The following is a 19360-nucleotide window of genomic DNA, read 5'->3' as shown; positions in this document are numbered from 1 at the left end:
CCACTCCGAGCAGTTTGTTTAATTAAGTGTTTTGCCTAATGGGATTGCCTAATTTCCATAACAAACTGGCGGGCTGTCATTAGGTGGGCTCCCTCATTCATTACTGTTAATTAGATATGGATCCCCCAGAAGGCGGCAGGGGGTGATGAACGAGGCCCCTGACACCCGCTATTACACATTAGCATTTTCTCAATACCTCCGATACATCACGGCCCTCCGCCTCCTAAAGAGATTTTAAATAAAATATTAGCAGCCTGCTGCGGGGTGGGTGGCGGGGGAGGGAGGGAGGGAGGGAGAGAGAGAGGGTCCCTGCCCCTCGCCCTGGCCTCAGGCCTCCCCTGGGCTGAAAGCGGACGGGAGAGATGCTGAGACCCCCTGCGGAGGTCCTGCGCTGCTGCCCGCCAGCCGCCCCCGGGGCGAAGCCCGCCCCTTCTGCCCAGCCTGCCCACCGCCCATGGAAACCGGTCCCTGCCGTGGTCCACCCCAGCACCCCATCCGCAGAGGGCACAGCTACGGGGAGAGGTTTGAAAACACCCCATCGACCCGTCTGCGAAGTGTTTGTAAACCAAAAGCGTCGGCGCCAGCCCCAGGCTGGGCCGGGGGAACCCAGCCTGTACCCTCCCCTCCCCGGCAGCTTCCTGGTCCCTGTTGTCAGGGGTAACCCTACACCCGACTGCTGGCCCCTAATGCAGGACGTATAGATCTGTTGGGGCTGGGCGCCTCCTGCCCCCAACTAATGCAGCCGATGCGACTTCATTACGGGGCTGTCCCTTGAGGCGCGCCCTTTGCCCTGCCCTCCTAGCTCCACAGTTGGGGGACCCCATTTGTAGCGAAGCAGAGATGCATCACTGCAGGAGGGCGGACGCCTGCCAGACCTCCTGTGGGGGCTAGCGGGGGCTCTCACCCCAGCATCTCTCTGCATCTGTCCCTGCATCTGTCCCTGCACCCCGAACAGGACCAGGGCTCCCCTCTGGGACGTGACCCACATCCAGGGGCTGCGGGCTGCACGGGGAAGTGTTGTCCTCTCCGCTGCCTCTCGCCTGCGAAGGGAAGCACAGAGAGGCGGGAGGCGCCCGAGAAGATTTATGTTGTTTAATTAATGTCAAATGTAGTTTACAAACGGGAGTGACAAGTACCTCTTTGTATAATATACACCGACACACAATCATCGACACACCGGAATATCGCTTTGTGCAACTGGGATTCTTTGGGCAAAGTTAGGTAACTCCAATAGTTCCATTTTTATTTAATATTTTTTTTTTAACTTTTTCTTTTCTTTTTCTTCTTTTTTTTTTTTCTTGCTTCTTTTTCAATCCTTTAAACTCATTACAGTAGAGGGGAAGCGGCGGATACCTGTGACAAACCAGGATGCCTCTCTCTCTCTCTCTCTCCCCAGCCTTCCCTCTGCAGTCCCCCACCCTTGAAAACAGGGGATGGGTTTACAAAACAAAACCCCCCATAAACCAAACAGAAGATAACCCCCAAAACAAAGAACCAATGACTAGTTACATATGGTTTTACACAGAGGTACACAGAACTCACAGCTGGTCCACAACACCTGCCAGAAAGCCTGGCTCCCACCTGGGACCTATTTCCAAGGAAGGGCTGGGGTGGGGTGACCTGCCCTCTCCCCCTTCCTAGCTGCCTCTCAAACCTATGCACTGCACCCTCTTTAAACCCATCTCTGAGCCCCAGCTGGGTGGCACTCACAGCCCAGCCAATCTCTCCATCCTCAATTTTCCCCCCTTGACATACCCAGACCCAAGTTCTGTGTCCTTGCTCTTCCCCTGGCTGAGTGCTGCTGGCTGGAGGGCTACCCAGCAGTGACATCCATTGCTGCAGCCCCTTCCCCTGCTTGCAGCCTCGCCTGGGAGGCAGGACCCTCACAGGGTGGTTTGACTCCCTCTGGACCCCAAGAGCTCTGCAGGGATGAGCTCCAGAGCAGAGAAGGTTGCAGCTCTCTGGTCTCAGGGGCCACCACACTGCTAGGAGCTTAGAGAACTGGAAAACTCTCAGGAACTGGGATATTTTTGCCAAGATGCTTATAAAATACAGCTCACTCAATCTGGTTTGGTGGCCTTTTTTTTGGGGAGCAGTGGGGTCCTTCTGAAATCACTTGGGAGATGCTGAGGAGAGCAGCTGTGCTCTGCAAAACAGCACCAAGGCTCTGGGCAGAGAAGTGGTGATGGGACTGTCATCCTCCAAGGCATCCCTCCTGTCTCTCCGGTCCTTCACTCTCTGGGAATGCCTCATCAGCACTACGGTCCCACCTCCAAACCCCTCGTCCACTGCCCTTTCCAGACTGTCTTAAAATGCCCCAGCCACCTCATGCTGCCAGGGAGGATCTGCTTGGCAAGACCCTCATCTCCCCACAGGAGTGGGGAAGATGAGCTTCTCCATCTCCCTCTATTCTGGCATCTGGGAGATGGCATCCTGTGACTGCTTGGGGCCGGGCTGGGAGATGTCAGCACATGGGGCATATATTCACCTTGGGAAATGGATCAGTATCTGTTCTTGGGTCCTGAAAATAAAAGAAAGATCAACAAATAACCAGGCCAGATAGCAGCTTTGGTTAAGGCTGAGGACACAGGAGACAGGGACAAGCACGAGGGACTGCATGAAAGAAGCTGGGAGTGTGGGGAACCTCTGGCTCTAGCTGGAAGCATCTCTGCTCACTGCAGCCATTGGGCAAGCCCTAGGAGTGGCTGTGGGGATGAGACAGGGCTGGCTTGGCTCTCTGTCCCAGTACCAAAACCTCTTTTGCAAAACACAGGCTCCAGAACAGTGAGAGCTGGGGAAAGATGGTGTAAGGCAGGGCTTGGGCACCTTGTCTGGGCAGCATTAGGGCATGCCGCGGCCAGCACTGCGAGGGAGCTGGCTGAGCCGGTTTGGGCAAAGCCACCAACAAGGCAATCCATCCCCTGGCATCTCTCCCTTTGCCCCCTGCTTCCCTGTGGGCACCGGCAGCAGGCACTGGGAGCAGCTCAGGCATCCTCAGCCAGCAAACGCTGCCCACAGGGGGGGACAGAAGGGCCAGGCAGGGGCTAGAGCCCTGGTGGAGGCAAGAGGGGATCAGCCAGCCCCTTGAGCAGGCACTGCTGGCTGTGGAGAGGGCAGCACTCGGGCAGGCTGCCTCCCTCCCTCCAGCTCTGCTCGTTTTGGCCCTTCCTCAGCTGGGAGAGGCGAAGGGGGCTGAGCCAGATCCCCCGGCAGGGAGTTAAAAGCCGTGTCTTCCCGGGGATAATGATTCTATTATAAATAGCCCCATTAGCTACAACTAATGACAAAAATCCACCTCCTCTACTCCCCATAAGTCCTGTAAGTTATGGGCAACGCTACAGCCATTACTAAAAGCTGTTAACTTCATATCTGAATGAGGAAATATACACCACAGAACATTAAACCATTTATATTATATATATGTATATATATACTTTTTTTCCCCCCCCCTCCCCCCCCTTTCTTTCTTTCTTTCTTTCTTTTTTAAACTAATGACTTTAATGCCAAAACTTTGCTGAACCAAGAAAAATATGGGTTTAATGTTCTCTGCTCATTTTCTTCTTCTTCTTCTTCTTCTTTTTTTTTTGTTTGGTTTTTTCTTTCTTCTTTAAAAAAAAACAACAAACCACAACCCAAAAAAACAAACAAACAAAAAAAAAAAGCCCCCCAAAAAAACCCCAAACCAACCCCCCCAAAAAAAAACCCCCAACACACACCAAAAAAAAAAAGGGAAACTTATTAGTATGCAATGTTTGAGTCTATCCCATTTATACACAACATTGTAAACATATATCATCTATATTACATGTGCTTCATTTCTGCCTGGGTGTGGGTTTTTTCTTCTTTCTTTTTTTTGTCCTTTCCTTTTTTTTTTTTCTCTCTTTTAACCTTTTTTTTTTTTATCACTAGAACACCACAAAAAAAAAAAAACCAAACCCAACCCAAAAAAAAAAACAAACCAACCCCAAAACTGAATAAGAAGGAAACCAAACCAAACCAAACCAAACCCCCCCCCAGCTGAACAAAGAACACGAGTTACAGGTTATTTAACATCTCGCTGCCAAGGGTCCCTTTCCCCCCCACCCCCGTCTCCTGGGGGGGGAGGCAGAGTGGTCAACAACACAGTCCAGAGGAGGGCTCTGTGAGCCATCCACGATTCAAAGCCAGCTCCAGGGAATGGGTGGAGGGGGAACACTGGTTTTAAAAAAGGGGGCTTCACGACAAAGGGTTCGGTTTGTGCCCGCTGCAGATGCTGAAGGAGGTCTCAACACGCGGGGCCCGGGAGCCGAGGCTCCCCCACTGCTCCTGGATCCTCAAGTCCACGTCTGGAGTCTCTGGTTTGTTTTCTCTTTACAGTTTAAAACGTCTGTTTGTCGTCGTTGTTGTTGTTGTTGCTGTCGTTCTTCTCCCCCTTGTTGTGATGAGCTGAGCCCAGTAGCTGCATCCTGCCCTCCCCCTGGGTCCTTCATAAGTAGATGCGCCGAAGGTCTCCGGGAGATGTGATGGTGTTACACTGGGGACAGAGCTTCTTGGCACCCTGCAATCAGCAGAGGAGACAAACAGTGTGAGACAGGGAAGGAGGACGACCTACATGATCCTGCCCCTGGCCTAGGATCTCGGAGAGAAACACAGGAGCTGGGACAGCAAGCCACCTCCCTTCCCCATCAGGCAGAGCAATGCCCTCCTCACAGCAGGCACAAGCTGTAAGGAGGAGCCCCAATGCCTTTTCTGCCTCCCCTGCAAGCCTCTTGTCCCACTCCACTCCTCAGCATGAGGCAGCTGGGCAGGCAGGAGCTGTGCAAGATATTGAAACCCCGAGCGAAGATGTGTCACCAAACTCAGCAGCTCCAGGGAGAGGAATCTCTGCAGATGGACTGGCCTGAGTTCCCTGTCCAGTTGTGTTATGACCACTGGCTGCAGGCAGATCTGTTCCCTTCTGCCTTCCTGGCTCACCTGCAGTGCTCAGTGAACCAGTTCAGGTCACTGAGGAAGCAGAAAACCAACACCGCTAGAATTAAGTGCAGCTTTCAGCTGGGGCGATTGAACTGATGCACAGTGGCGTTGGACCACTCCTTTCAGGGAAACATGCCAGGGACTGCCTTGGCCATCCTGAAAAAGTCCCACAGCTGCTGGCATGAAGAAAACCTCTGTCCTGTCCCTTCCTAGCTCACGTGGACACTGCAGAGATGAGTCTGTTCTGCCGAGGTGAGCTGCAACCAGCAAACTATGATGTGAGCCGGGGCGAGGTAATGGGTGGCCGACAGGAACACTACATGAAATAAAACAAGGGCTGATGTACCATCTGTCAGCGAGCCTGACAGCAAGAGGGTGTTAATAAGCCCCAGAATCGGGGTCAGCCTAAGCCGGTCATCATTAGATTGGCACATGTGACAGACAGCTGATGGGAAAAATGACAGAGAGATGGCTCTGCTGCGAGGCAGCCTCCTGCTACAGCCCCAGCAGCGCAGGGAATCAGGATGCCCTGGCTTGCAACACTGAGCACAACCCCAGCACAGCCTCCCGCTGCACAGGACTAAGCCAGGCTCTGTCCCAGTACCCTGAGTCTCACACACTGCTGTCAGAGAGGCCTTTCCCCCAGCTCACCCAGTGCCCAGCCTGACAAGCAAGCTGACAGGGATGCAGCGTGCCATGTGAGAGCCTGATGGCTTGCATGGGGCTTCTTGGCAGAACTGAAGCCCTTTGGTTCAGCAGTGCTGCTGCTCTCCCCCAGCAGAGCTCATTTTGGTACCTGCAGGGGTGTGGTAGCTTGCAGGCCAGGACTGTGACCTGTCACACTGCTGCAGTAGTGCTGCCTGCATTTGGGTACATTACAGCAGAGGAGCTGGCACTGCTGCTCACAAAAGGCAAGTGTCCTCATCAAAGGTCCTCTCTGCTCTCTGACAACACGTGCAGGGACATGACAGGGGCTTTCTCGCCTGGAAGCTCTTTACACTAAGAAGAATTTGGAGGAAAGAGCCCTGGGCACAGAAAACTTACATGGGTGCAAGTAATTCACAAGGAAGGACACAGCTCCAAAGAAGTGTGCTGCTCTGCAGTACCAAAAAGCCACTCCAGCCCAGCCGCCTTGAACTAGCTCCCTCCCTGCTCCCAGTGCACGTTCTTCCTGGCAGAATGGACTTTGCATGCTTGCTGAGCATTGGACTTCTCAGCAGTTAGGCTTTCACTTGATGCCCTTTGCTGCTGGCAGCTGAGCTGCTGCACTGACACATGGGAACCATGGGCACTTGTGTCTGAGATTTAAAACAGCCACACACAAAGTCCTGTTAAACCAGAGTTGAATGAAACTCAGACACCCAAGACATCTTGGGAATCTCTCTTAGGATGAGTGACAGACTAACAGGGGGACAGGCCACTGGTGGGCTGGATGGTGCACCTAGCTCTGGTGCTGATGCCTGTCTGAGACTTTATCCCCTCTCTAACTACTGTGCCTGTTTAGATTGTCAGCATTCTGGGGCTGGGACCATCTCACTGTGCCTGTGTAACACATTGGGCAGCATAACACACTGATCTTCATGGAGTGGACTTGGCATGCTGGATTCTGGGAAGAGCAAGCACACACCACACCTGGAAGGAAAGATTTAAAATCCTGATGAAAACAGAGACCAACTGCACTGGACTTTAATGGAGCCTGTTGACAGAACAGGTCCCTTCACTTGTCCTTAAGAACAGAGCTCTGGTTCTCCAGCCTCAGAAAAGGGCAAACTGTAATCCTCTATGTCCCAGTAAAAACTTTCTGCAGCTGCTACAACAGGTGGGAGAGAAAAATCTAACCATCTACCCCTTCTGACACCTTTTAAAGCCATTGTGGGCCAGGCTACATAGCAGCACTTCAAGGAGGGGCTTACTAATCTGGGTGCTACTGTGACAGAACAAGCTATTTCAGTTGAGTCCCTGCTCAGGCCTGCATTGCCATGCAGTTATCTGGACCTCAGAGGTGCCTGTTGCATCTGATTGTCTGAGAAATTAATTCACAGTGTTGTCAAAGGGGTAGCAGTTGGCAGCTGCCTGTTCAAGCTTTCCTGTGTGCCCTGACAAGAAGTAAACACGCATGGGGACTCTAAGGCATTCTAGATGTGACTACTGCACACATCTGTGTTCTCTTTCTCAGGATGAGCACAGCTTACAGGCAAATGACAAAACAGCACCCAGCTGAGTGCTTGAAGTTCCTACCTCTTTACAATGCACCAAGAGAGGCACCTTCTGCAGAACCAGTCCTCTGACCCATCAAATGCCTCAGCCTGCCTTCAGTTTGGGGTGAAACACAAAGATACTTACTGCCACCTAAACACATGCCCCTCCTATTCCTCAGTGTTCCTGTGCAATGCTGAAAAGCACTCCAGCAGTCATTTTCCTCTGGCACTGCTGATGTTGGAGATGCCTGGCTGTACATGGGTGTGGAGGCACATTGAACCCTCTTGAGTTCATTTTTACTAAGGCAAACCTCAGCTGCTGCCATCCACTGTCTCACATCCTGTGCCCTGTTCTGGGGTTTGGAAGTAGACTGAGACAGCTGCAGGCAGATTGGTGTGACCCTTAGCAAGGGCAACCTCCCTGACAGACTTGATAGCTCAAGGTGGGAAGGACAGATTCCATGGAAAGCCACCCAGCCCAGGTCTCTCCAAAGGCTGTCAGGTGCACACTATTAAGCATAACTCCTCTGCACTCAGCCCACAGGATGGCAGAACAAGCCTGATTAAACTGCCTGCAGCTTTGCTCCTCTCTTCTGTGGCAAAGCAAGGCCATGCATGGAATTCCTTCAAACCACAAGGAAATGGAAGATGTGTGGATTTACCCTGCCCCACCATGGGATCTCTGTCCCAGAGATCTGCTTTTTGTACCACCTGCTGACAGCTTTAGAAGCATCTGCTCTCCCCACTTCAGGCTAAGAGCTGCAACAGCCAGGGCCCAGTTCTCATGTAGCCTGACCCATTTCCTGTAACAGCTGCATGACCACGGACTGATTGAATGCAGTGGTGGACATTGCCTCACCTTCATGTGGGAAGGGCAGCTGATCTGAAGCTTGGGTGCACTGGAGGGAACAGCAGCATCCTAGACACCTTCATCAGGTTGGCCTGAGTGCTGCACAGGCTGACTGCATGTCACATGCCAGGCCCAGGTCTCTGGGTCTCCCTAGCACTTGTGCTCAGCACTAAAACAGTTCAAGCAAAAATAATGGCTTTGGACCCTTGGGGCAGCCTCTTTCTTTTTTTTTATTGAATAAAACTGTCATCCTCTGCACACATCAGCATGTGTGTTAAATTTACAACTAATTCCTGATTGTTTTTCCCCCCTTCTTTTTAGATGGGAATTGCTCAGAACCTTGTTTCTAGCATCTCACTTTTCGGAGTAGGAGTGCAACACTTACTGGCGCTAGCATGCACGCTCTCCTCTCTTGTAGGGAGGCACATGAGCTTGTACACACACACATGCTGGCACAGGCACAATGAGAAAGCTTTTGCTCTCCCACTGCTCACCTGCCAGCTGGGGTTACTAAACTTTTCCCTTGAAATAAAAACGCTGTGGAATAATAAGTCCCACCTGTCGGCCATTTCTTTCTTGCTGTTTTTTTTCCAGGTCCTTCTGCTCCTTTCATCATAGCTTCATGGAAAAGCCTTGATCTGTTATAGCTGTGTGTGCTAGAGTAAAGGCCACCTCAGCTTTTCCATTATAAACCCCAGTTTTGAGGGGTTTATAAAACTCTGCTGCACGAAGTTTGCTCCAGGGCTGTTACAAAGCAGAAGAAAAGGGGCTGGAACCGGGATGGAGTTTATTTTTTCTCCTCCTTTCTTAATTAAAATTTGGCAAGTGATTGATCCACAATACAGGCTAATCACTTGGGGTAGGAGTTTGAAAAATACATTAACGAGAGCTGAGATGTTGAGAAGTCATTAGGGCTCACATGGTGCCAGGAAGGATTGGAGTTTTTGTCTTAAAGTTGCCTCTTAAAAAAAAAGAAAATGGCATGACGCCTGCTATAAATTGGCTAAAGCAAGAGAACTCAAAAGGAAGGATTTAGGCACTTCCTGCTGTCCTGTGGGTCTAAAAATGGGCAATTTCCAAGCAGAACATGCTAGCAGGCACAGAGAATAGAGACAGACACACACACACACAGAGCAACTTTGCCTACACAGTGTCTCTGTCAAACCTGGGCTCAAAGCTTGCCTGTTTTATGGGAAGGAAAACCAAAGTCAAGAGACTACAGGAGGGACCCAAATAGAGAGCCAGCTTCTGACAGGAGAGGAATTGAACCCCAAGATCCAATTCTCAATGAAGGTGACAGCACCTTCTCCCACCCATGCCTCTACACAAAGTGGCAGCTTCTCTGTAAATGCTAATTCCTAGAGGAGCAGCCATTTCCTCACTGCTGCTGTGCGGTAGTGGAGCTACAGCCATCAGGAGAGCCTCCCCAAAGGCTGGAGCTCATCCCCATGGGTTGTTGGAAGCCATAACTTCACTATGTTAATAAATAACTGCACAACCTCATGGCAGGTAGGGACACCATGAAGGATCAACTGCAGCATCCTCCATGCAGCTGTTGGCTCAGGAGGTCCCCACGCTGCTGGAAGCACTAAGGAATTGCCTGGAAGGATCCTGCTGTATCTTCCCTGTTTCTTTACAAAAATACTTCAGCCCCCATGGGACACCTGGTATTATAGCTCAGAGAAAGCAACAAGGATAAGAATGTAGTAGTGTAATCTACCAAAGAGATAAATGTGTCAGCTGCAGAGCATACCTATCTATTGATGGATCCCCCTGGAAGCATGCTCTGTGATGAAGAAAGCTTTTTGGAAGCGATGTTTTCCTCCTGCAGTTGTTTGCAAATAAGCCCAAGAGAGGCAAGCACAAGCCTAAGGTCAGCAAATGCATGCAGGAAATGCTGGATCTGGCTGTACAGGTGATGGGCAAAGCTCAGCAAACCACACCTACTTGAGTAAACCTGATCTTTCAGCCCCTGCATCCACCAACAGCTCCATCACTGGCACACAGCAGCCTGCCTTGGGTTTTAACTCCATTTACTTCATAAGGAAGGATATGAGGGTTTGGAAGAGCAAAGAACTACAGCTCAGAGGCACGTCAAGAACTCACCACTGCATTCCCCCAGCAAGATCACCTTAATTACTACTGATGGACATGCATCAAGCCTGTTCCTCCAAACCTCCAAGGATGGAGGCTCCAAACCTCCCCAGCAAAACACTGCAGCCGGTTGCCAGTATCGATTATCAGAGCACTCTTCTCAGGAGAAGAAAAATATGAATCTCACCCACTAGCAGCTGTAGGGTCCCCTTCAATCAATGGGGAAGGATAGAAAAGGGGCAGACAAACCTCATCCCTCATCACCTGGTGAGACTCAAGGATGCAAGTCCCACAACCAGCTGACAACAGACACCCACCATGAGGATGATGGACACTGAGGGGAATGAACCCCACCTACCTCCTGCTGCTCAGACTAAGCTTCCCTCCTGCAATGCAACACCATTTCCACCCCTGCCTGAAGAACCTGCATCCCTGTGTTTTCAGGGATTTTCAAAGGGACTGCAAGGAAGTCACTCGAGGCTCATGTCCCTGTTTCTGTGTGAAGTGCAGGTATCACCTAGCTCTCTGCATGCAGGATGGATGGCTGAAAAATGTCACTGTGTTGGGTGCCTCAGACAACCAGCAAGTGGGGAGCAGCAAGCAAATCATAGAATCATAGGATAGTTAGGGACCTCAAGGATCATCTAGTTCCAACTGCCCAGCCATGGGCAGGGACACCTCACACTAGATCAGGTTGCTCAGAGCCACATCCAGCCTGGCCTTCAAAACCTCCAGGGATGAGGCTTCCACCACCTCCCTGGGCAACCTGTGCCAGTGTCTCTCCACCCTCACAGGGAAGAACTTCTTCCTAATATCCAAAATTGGTGTGGTCTAACACAGCAATACAAAACTAGTAGACAAAGCCAGAAGACCAAACAGCTAGTATGATTTCCTGGGAACCCAGGCACAATCACATGGCACCACGCAACACATTCTCGTACCTCTCTCCCATGTCCATTCCTATTGTGCCTACACAACCACAGAGCTGCTCACTACATACAGTACACATTTAGCCTGTGGCCTCTGAACCACAGCCCTCAGGCAGACTGATTCTGTTCACAGAGCAAATGGAAAGAAAGAATCCTGCTCAACTCATCACATCCTGATGGTGGGTGAAGGGACAGTTTCTCTCTTTCTTCACAGTCACCCTGAGGAGGATCATCTCAGCAAGCAGCTTCTATTGGCACTGAGGCACTGGCTAACTCAGCAAGCACCATGATCTCCAGTCTCTTGATAATTTGGAATTCGACATCAAGATCCAGAAGTCCAAATGTTTTGTTTTCAGAAAGGCTAAGTGCTTGAAAGAGCCAACCCTCATCAGTGCCCAAGACACCACCACACTCACAGGATACTAGAGATGCTCAGATCATCGCAGCATCATATCCCAGCAAATGCAGAAACCTTAAACCTATTAAAAACCACTTCACCTCCTCTGGCCTGTAGACAGATGTGAGCATCAAATTTCACCCTGTCTCCAATACCCTGCAGAGGTTTAGAAGCGCTCCCAGGCACTCTGAGCCTTCATTCCAGGGTCTTGTTCAATACGTGGTCCTCCCTCCCTCTCTGTCAGACGCACTCACGCTCTAATTTAATCTTAGATCTTGGCTGGGCACACGAACCACAGGCACACAGGAGAAAGGGGACTTTTCACCAGCAGGGATGGCAGATCTCCAGCATGTTCAAAAGGGGCCGGAAGCCTGACACAACCCCCTTGCCCCGGCTCCTATTAACTCCAACAAATTGTTTATTGCACAACAGAAGAAAAATGCTGCCCCTTTCCCCCAGCCAAGTCGTTCCATGTGTGCTGCACGCGCAGGCTCCCTCCTCCTGGCCCCGCTGGGAAGCCAGCTTTATATCCAGGGAAAGGTAACAGCAGCCATTATTACACACACTATCCCACAGCTCCTTGCTTGTTAAAAAAAACAAGAGTCTCTTTTGTGCCCGAAATAAAAGGAGATACCTTAATTAGAACAATGCAGGTTGGTGAGCATTAAACACTGAGCCCAGCTGCTGTATGCCATTAAATTCATAAAAAAGGAGGGGGGAAGGAGGGCAGTCTTAACGAGATTACACACATTGACTTTGATCAAGACACAAAAGCACCAAGGCGTTCCAGGGTTTTTATTGCTGTCTTCGGGCTACATTTTAATGGTTACATTAGAAACATGCGAGCGCAGGCTGGGAGATTTTTTTGAGAGGGAGAGGGAGTGCAAGCATGCCTTGAGAAAAGGCCTGCTTTAATAAATTGGGGGCTGAAGGGAGAGGCTAGGACTGGGGAACACATGAGTAGTCACTTATTAATTGCTTCCCCTATGCAAGTGCCAAGTCCTAATACGATGCTTTGCTGGACTATTCCCATCTTGCCTGCACAGCCGGCAGAAGAGCCATGTCCAGATAGCACACAGCCAGCTCCATCCCCACCTTCCTCACGGATGATAAGGAGGAGGGGAGATGGCTCCGCCTCTGCAAGGGTAGATGCTAACCCCTGAGCACTGAAGGTGGAGGCTTCCCCATTCTCATGAGTAGCACTGACTGCTGTACACAAAACCAAGAGGCCTGACTGAAGTTGAACTAAGTTGCCACTGAGCCTAGAACAGCCTGAAATCGGTGCCACAGATTTAGAAGATGACTTGAGGCTGCTGAGGAGAGGAAAGGACAAAGACTTCAGAGTCAAGAAAGTTAAAAAGAAATTAGTGTTCCATCCTCTGCTTGCAGCACCTCTGAAGAACAAGAATACTCTTTGCTTAGCAAAGGTGGCAGAGCACACATCCATCCAAACACCTCACAGCTACGCACCCACATATGTGTCTTTTATAACATGCTGCTGAAATGTTTACCAAAGCTTGTATAATCTAAATAGTGACAGAGTGTAGCTAAAGACCTATAAAACACAGCCCAAGGGAGAGCCAAGTTATTGAGTTGCTATTAGTACTCAAGCCCACAGGCACTTCACCGTCCTGGTAACTTTTCTTGGACAAGACTTTTAAAAGGCAGGATTTAAAGGAGCATGATCAGCTCTATCATAATTCCAAACACACAACATGTTCTATAAAGCAGATTCTGTAATGTCTCACAGGAACAGTTTTTAGGAGTGGTATTCCCTTAACATTTTTTGCAACCCAGCACGGTATCATCTTGCTAACGGCAGAACTAGAAAGCACAACCCAAGAGTTTCCACTCCCCAACCTGAGCAAAAGGAAAGCTTGAAAATCAGCTGCGTGGGGGACATCAAAAGCTAATTACAAACTCCACAGCTTCAACACAGCAAAAGAAAACACTTTATTTAATAACACCCTAAATCTTAACCTGATGTCATTCAACACCTGTATAAATGACTCCTGCACTGGGTGACCAGTTCAGTGTCTGAGGTAGTCCCCAATCTTCCAAACAGAATGGCATATGCCTGAAAAACTGCACAGTGCTATTTCAAATAACCAGAAAATTACAGATTCATATTCATAAATGCTCCTTTCCATATCCTCTATCCTGAAGATGATTCCCTTTGCTTCAGGGGAATATCAGGTTTCTCAGAAGCTACTAATTCCACAAAATCTCAGTGGGTTTGACCTCCATTCTCACAGCTTTACCTCTCTGCATGGATGCCCCACAAGAAATTACTGTAAGGCAAGGTTGTCCCTTACCATCCCCAAGGCAGCAGGGAAGAAAGCGAGGGGCAGGACTGCGCTTTAGTCTTGGTGACTCATGTGAAACTCACTCGGGTCAAAGCTACAGTGGAGTGTTAAGCAGCAAGGCTTGGGAAGTCTGCATGCACAGCACTCAGATTGTTTGAAATAAAGCAAAAAGCAGCTTTCCTTGTAGTTATTTAAAATAAAGTATCCCCTAAGAGAAGAAAAAGCCTACAAGTCAACAAGAAACTAGCCAAGAGCCTCACCAGAGTCCGCAGCCAGCATTCTTCACAGTGCACATGCCAGCACTGAATGGAAGTCAGGGGCATTGTGTAGGAGTCCTGAGGAGAAGCAGCAAACAGGTTATTTCCACAGCAGGGATTTATTGATTCTTCGCTTCCAACCCCGTAACAAAACCTTTCTTTGTGGGTAACATCACCTTGCATTTTGTGTTAAAAAGTCTCTTCTGTACCATCTAAGTTCGTATGTTTGTAATGTTTGTGTAGCAGAGGCAGAAAGTCTCCCATAGTCCATTTTCCTGGCTTTCCAGAACTCCTGTTGGAAGCCCATAATCCACTCAAGTGGTGACCTGGCTCAGCACAGTTATCGCAAGAGCATCTGAAGTTGCTGTGGCCACCTGCTATTATTCTCATCAGAAAGGTCACCAGATCATACAAAACCCAGAGTCGGGGTAAGATTAACCCTTATCACAACTCTTAGCTCTGCAGGAACAGCTTAACTACATCTCAAGAATGCTGCTGCTATTCCAGCAGACATACCTCCTCCTGAGCATTTTCTATCACTGCTAATAAACCTCTGGAAATCAGCAGCAAGTTGTTATCCCTTCTGTAGGATGAGAGATGGGGACTGCCCTCCCATACCTACCAGCTGTGAGCTAGGAGAGAGAGAGAGCGTCATGCACTAAGCTGAAGTTGGAGAGGGAGCCCTCAAGTAAGCAGAATTTTCTCCTGCTATCAGCAGAATGAAAACTTAAGAGGAGAGGCAGAGCTTTGCAGGCTCAGACCATCAGAGGGAGCTGCTGCCCTTCTTTAAGAAGGCCACAGCATCACGACAGAGCAAGGAGGACGTGGACAACTTTTAATGCTCAGGCAACATTCCTGTTCACAAATTGTACAGTGGGTCTCAGATCACAGATTCTGCTCTCTCCTATGTATGTGAATCTGCACAGGATGCTGGTAGCTGGGAGTCTTCTAGAGGAAGAGTAAAAGCCTTCCAAAGTTTGGGCTTTTTTGCCCATGATACAGGTGGACAGCTACAAAAACCTGTGGAACCACAGTGCGCACAGAAAAAAGACGCTAAGGGCGTCTTCATTTAGAAGGCTAATTGGTGTGTAGGGACAAAGATGAATTCCCCCACTTCACCTGATAAAGGAGAAAAGCTTCTCCTCTCCTCAGCAAAGATAACCAAGACATTTCTGATTCATTACCACAAGTGGAGTGATACTCACCATGCAAATGAGACATTTATAGCGGTCCCCACGGGAAAGCTGCCTTTCTAACTCACGGACACGAGCCTTTAACGCTTCAAATGTTGTCACTGCAGAGTCTTCTGTAATTCTGCAAAAGATGATGGAGAGTGAGCACCACTGAGCACACAAGATTATTAAGAGTCTGGGGGAAAAAAAATGCATCCCACAACAGGTACTGCACATGAGATAGCAACATTTGAACTAATACATCCAGCTTGGGGTGAAGGAGAATTCCTGAAAAGGCCAGTGTGAATTCATTGATGTGTCCTACTAAACGCTTCCAAACGTATCCTGACACAACACAACAGGGCTTGGGTTGCCAGATTCATACAGAGCAAGTTTACTTGCAACTTGCACTTTGGACAAGGTTCTGTATATTGCTTTAAAGCTGGTGAGAAAACTTTCTGTGGGCGATAGAAGCTGCTCTTTCCCTTACAGAATAGGGCTCTTTGCTTGCCATCAACCTTGTGAAACACAACACCAGATCAACACAGTGCTTCTGTATTAAGGAAATACCTAGCTTTTGGAATTCTCATACTGAAAAAAGGAGAAACCAAAAGCAAGGGATGCTGTGCCAAGAGGGTGGCTATAAAAGTGGCTTTACAATCTCTGCTTTCCCATTTCCTAGGGTCATTTTTGATGGGCAGCATTATCTCTCTTGTCACAGAGGCGCTGTGCTGAGGGTAGGTAAGTGGTTCTGCAAGGTTTCATGGTTCTGCAAGGCTGGTGAAAAGAGCAACTTGCCAGCCTAAAAGCAGGGGCAGACAGCAATGCTTAGAAAATGAGATGCAGGAGCATTACAGACAAGGCTGTGTCACTCCAGCATGCTACAAAATCTGGGTTTTTTTGCACACTGCAGGCATTTGGAGGGGCCCTCAAGCATTGCCTGGAAAAGGTTCAGAGTATTGCATTCAGATTAAGGCTTTCACTTCTGTGAAAAAAACAAAGCAAGGCAGTAATTTTTACATGTCAGTGAATTTCAGACCTGTCTGAGCAGACTCCAGCTCAGAAGAACCATAAGAGCACCTCGCCACCAGAAGCCGTATCAATCACAAACAACATAACCCACAGTTGTACCTACATGTTCTACCTTTTCAGAGGATAATTCATCAACAGGTGGCTAAAAGATGGATTTAGTGGAATTACCACAACCAATAAAGTGAGCTGCAATCTCAGCACTCCCACTGCATGCACAAGCTTGCTCCTTTGTTCATTAGTCACTTGTCACTGGCACACAGGGAGGGACCTGAGGTACCTCCCATGAGGTGATTCTGATGGCTTTTCTCAGGGCTCTGGAAACAGAGCTAGTCAAAAAGATCCTGAGTGATTTTTCTAATCATAACAGTTCAGAAGGAACTGGAGCTGCAGGAGTCCATATGGCTAAGTACCAGTGTTCTAAAGCTTCCCCAGCTTCACTCCTACCTTTGTACAGATCAGACACCCTTTGCAAGAGCTAACCCAGGAGAGACCTTCATCAGAAAGAGATTCATTGCAAATTACAGTTGCCACAAAATGGGAACAATTTTAAGACTGCAAAAAAGGCAAAGAAATACACATGTCCCACATCAGCCTAGTGGGTGAGGACTGCCTGGGGACAGGGACACTGCAGATTCAAGACTTAATATCAATAAATAGTCTCTGGAGCAAAATGAAAAGAACTTCAATAAGAGACAGTGCTCCCCACTGTGAAATACCTAGCTTGTCCTTACTCAGTGGTAGAAATTATTATTGTATCCCAGCTTGGGATCTCACCTTCAAGGAAGAGATGTTGATGTTCTCAAAGAAAGTCTAGAAAGGTGTTAGTTTTGCCCAAGGAAGGAAGAGAATTATTTATTTATAGCTCAAAGAGAATTGTTGGATGAAAAAATTGTTTCCCTTCCAGCCTGGCCCATCAACAAGCTGATGTTGGATGAAAGCTGCAGTTCCAGTTTGACTTTCTGGAATCACTGGAGGTGTTCAGGAGGAGACTTGATAGGGTGGCTTGGTTGCATGGTTTAGTTGATTAGGTGGTGCTGGATGGTAGGTTGGACATGATGATCTTGAAGGTCTCTTCTGGTCTGGTTTGGTCTATTCCATTCTATTCTATTCTATTCTATTCTATCCTATCCTATCCTATCCTATCCTATCCTATCCTATCCTATCCTATCCTATCCTATCCTATCCTATCCTATCCTATCCTATCCTATCCTATCCTATTCTATTCCTTTCTCCTTCCTGCATGCATAAAGGCACTGGAAGTGTAAAGGCAGTGAGTGTGGCTCCTAGCTAAAGTAGGCGGCAAGCAGAAGCTCAGCTCCCGCATCCCCATTCAGAGGAGGGCAGGCTACTCAGCAAGGAAAGGGAAAAGTTGATTCCTTGAGCAGATCAAAGCAGAGGTCAATTCATCCCCAGTCCCAGCCCAATAACAGTCAAGGCATGAAAAGGGAAAATTTGCCACTGCAAGAACTAGAGGAGATAGAAAATGGTTTGTTTATAGAAGTCCAAATGGCTGACCCCCATCGGCCAATTTCGGAAAGTCTCTGAGATAATCGCCCCTGTCCAGTAATAAACGAATGAATCAGAAAAGGAGGCTGAATGGAGGTATAAGCAATAATGCTCAGAGGCTGCCTGATACAATGGGCAATCAATAGGAGGGCTGTAGATCAGGGTGCTAGTTAGCTGGAAAATTACCGCATCGCTGCGTGCGTCACGCTGTAGGGATCCTGGACAATCAATGTGGGAGGTATTGATTTAGTTATTATCACTTCATACGCTCCAGACATTGTTAAATATACATTTATTAACAAGACTGGGGTGCATTGGTACGAGAGGGAGCTTTAGCCACAGCAATATCTCCCAGTGCTGATCAAAGCTCAGCTGTGACAGACTTTAAACTCCACGTTCGCTCTGCCAAGTGTGCTCTCAGGACGGCTCCTGACGCACGGCCCAGCGCCGAAGGGGCAGCTCCTGTCTCACAATAGAGAGGTTTTGGCCACGATCAAGCATTTTGCACTTGAGATTTCAGGAAAGCCTGCGGAGCAGCAGCAACCAGGGACGTGGTGGCCAAGGGTCAACTCAAAGTGAGAGATAATTGCAAGGTTGCTTCCAAAAAGCCAGAGGAAATGAGGTCAAGGGAAATAGGGAGAACATTAGTAAATAAAGGAAGCTGGAACTACCTCCAGGGATGGAATAAAGACAAGAGTCACTTCCCATGTGTCTGACTCCCGTGGTGGCCAGCACACTTGGGACACATGCCATTCCATTTAGTGACATTTTACCGTCAACCTGCTGCTTGTATCCTAAAGATAAGCATCGCTTAGGAGCAACTCTTCCTGCAGCAGCAATCTTGGGAACTCCCTCAGGCTTCCCTCTTGCGTGCACACTCTTCGTGTGCTTGCCCAGACACACTGGGAGCCGCTTAGGCAGTAGGCAGTTCAGGGTAACGCTGAGGTGGAGCAAGGGTCAGAAAGCAGGGCAAGGCTGTGTACAAGTCACCTTGCCAAGGGAGGCAGAGGGAATTACAGGGAAGAAGGAAGTGGCTTCCACAGCCCTGCTTTGCCTGGACCTCATGCTGGATGTAGGAGGACTCTTTCAACAATTTTGTGCCCCAGCGCTCTGATTTGACGTGTTTGGATAATGTCATTTATAAGCCTCTAGAGAGATCTGCTGAGCACAACTGCTGCCCAAAGCAATGTCTTGAGCCCCAGTGCTGCTGCTTCTCCAGCCACGTAGGCACAAGTGGCTTCACTGATACCTGAACCAGATATATCAAGAAGGCACATCCATGCTTTGCTCACTGTGGACCTAAATCACCACAAACAGGGAACTCGGAGTGAGAGCAAAAACATGAAGGGAGAGCTCCCTGTGGAGGAAGCTCAGTCTTGCACTTCTCTCCAGACTTTGTGGTTAGCTCTACAACAACTTAGCAGTCACAATTGAGGATGCTGGGTATCAGGAAGCAAATCTATGAGACTGGGCAGGCAGTGGGGAATTGCTTTTAGCCTTTATGCCTACTGCATGTCTTTCTACCATCCATAGCATTTTTCCCTGTGCACTGAAAATAAGAACAAACTTTCCTCCTCTGAGCAAAACCTTCCTCTGACCAAGTAAAAGACCAGAAAAAGGGCACGAAAGTACTGTGGAATAGGAAAAAGGACCTCTCTGTAGCTTT

General features: G+C 48.9%; 1 protein-coding gene across 6 annotated transcripts in view; it reads right to left on the bottom strand.

Moving 5' to 3' along the window:
* Window positions 1-1316: 1316 nt before the first annotated feature.
* RNF220 (ring finger protein 220) overlaps window positions 1317-19360 on the bottom strand; it is a 234534-nt gene continuing 216490 nt past the window's right edge. For 5 of the 6 annotated variants that reach the window (XM_068141569.1, XM_068141566.1, XM_068141570.1 and 2 more), the window contains 3 exons: window positions 15190-15298; window positions 13988-14062; window positions 1317-4537 (listed from right to left, as the gene is read on the bottom strand). In XM_068141569.1, coding sequence (XP_067997670.1) covers window positions 4466-4537; window positions 13988-14062; window positions 15190-15298 — 256 coding nt within the window. In that variant the 3' untranslated portion in view covers window positions 1317-4465. The remainder of the gene's footprint in view (window positions 4538-13987; window positions 14063-15189; window positions 15299-19360) is intronic. The other variant, XM_068141568.1, reaches the window with a different exon arrangement.

The sequence above is a fragment of the Melanerpes formicivorus genome, unplaced genomic scaffold (genome assembly GCF_026170545.1).
Source record: "Melanerpes formicivorus ecotype bairdi unplaced genomic scaffold, bMelFor1.0.p_v2 SCAF_7, whole genome shotgun sequence".
NCBI classification, from domain to species: Eukaryota; Metazoa; Chordata; class Aves; order Piciformes; family Picidae; genus Melanerpes; species Melanerpes formicivorus.
Note: the sequence above shows the minus strand (reverse complement) of the source record. Positions and strands in the feature narration are given on the sequence as shown.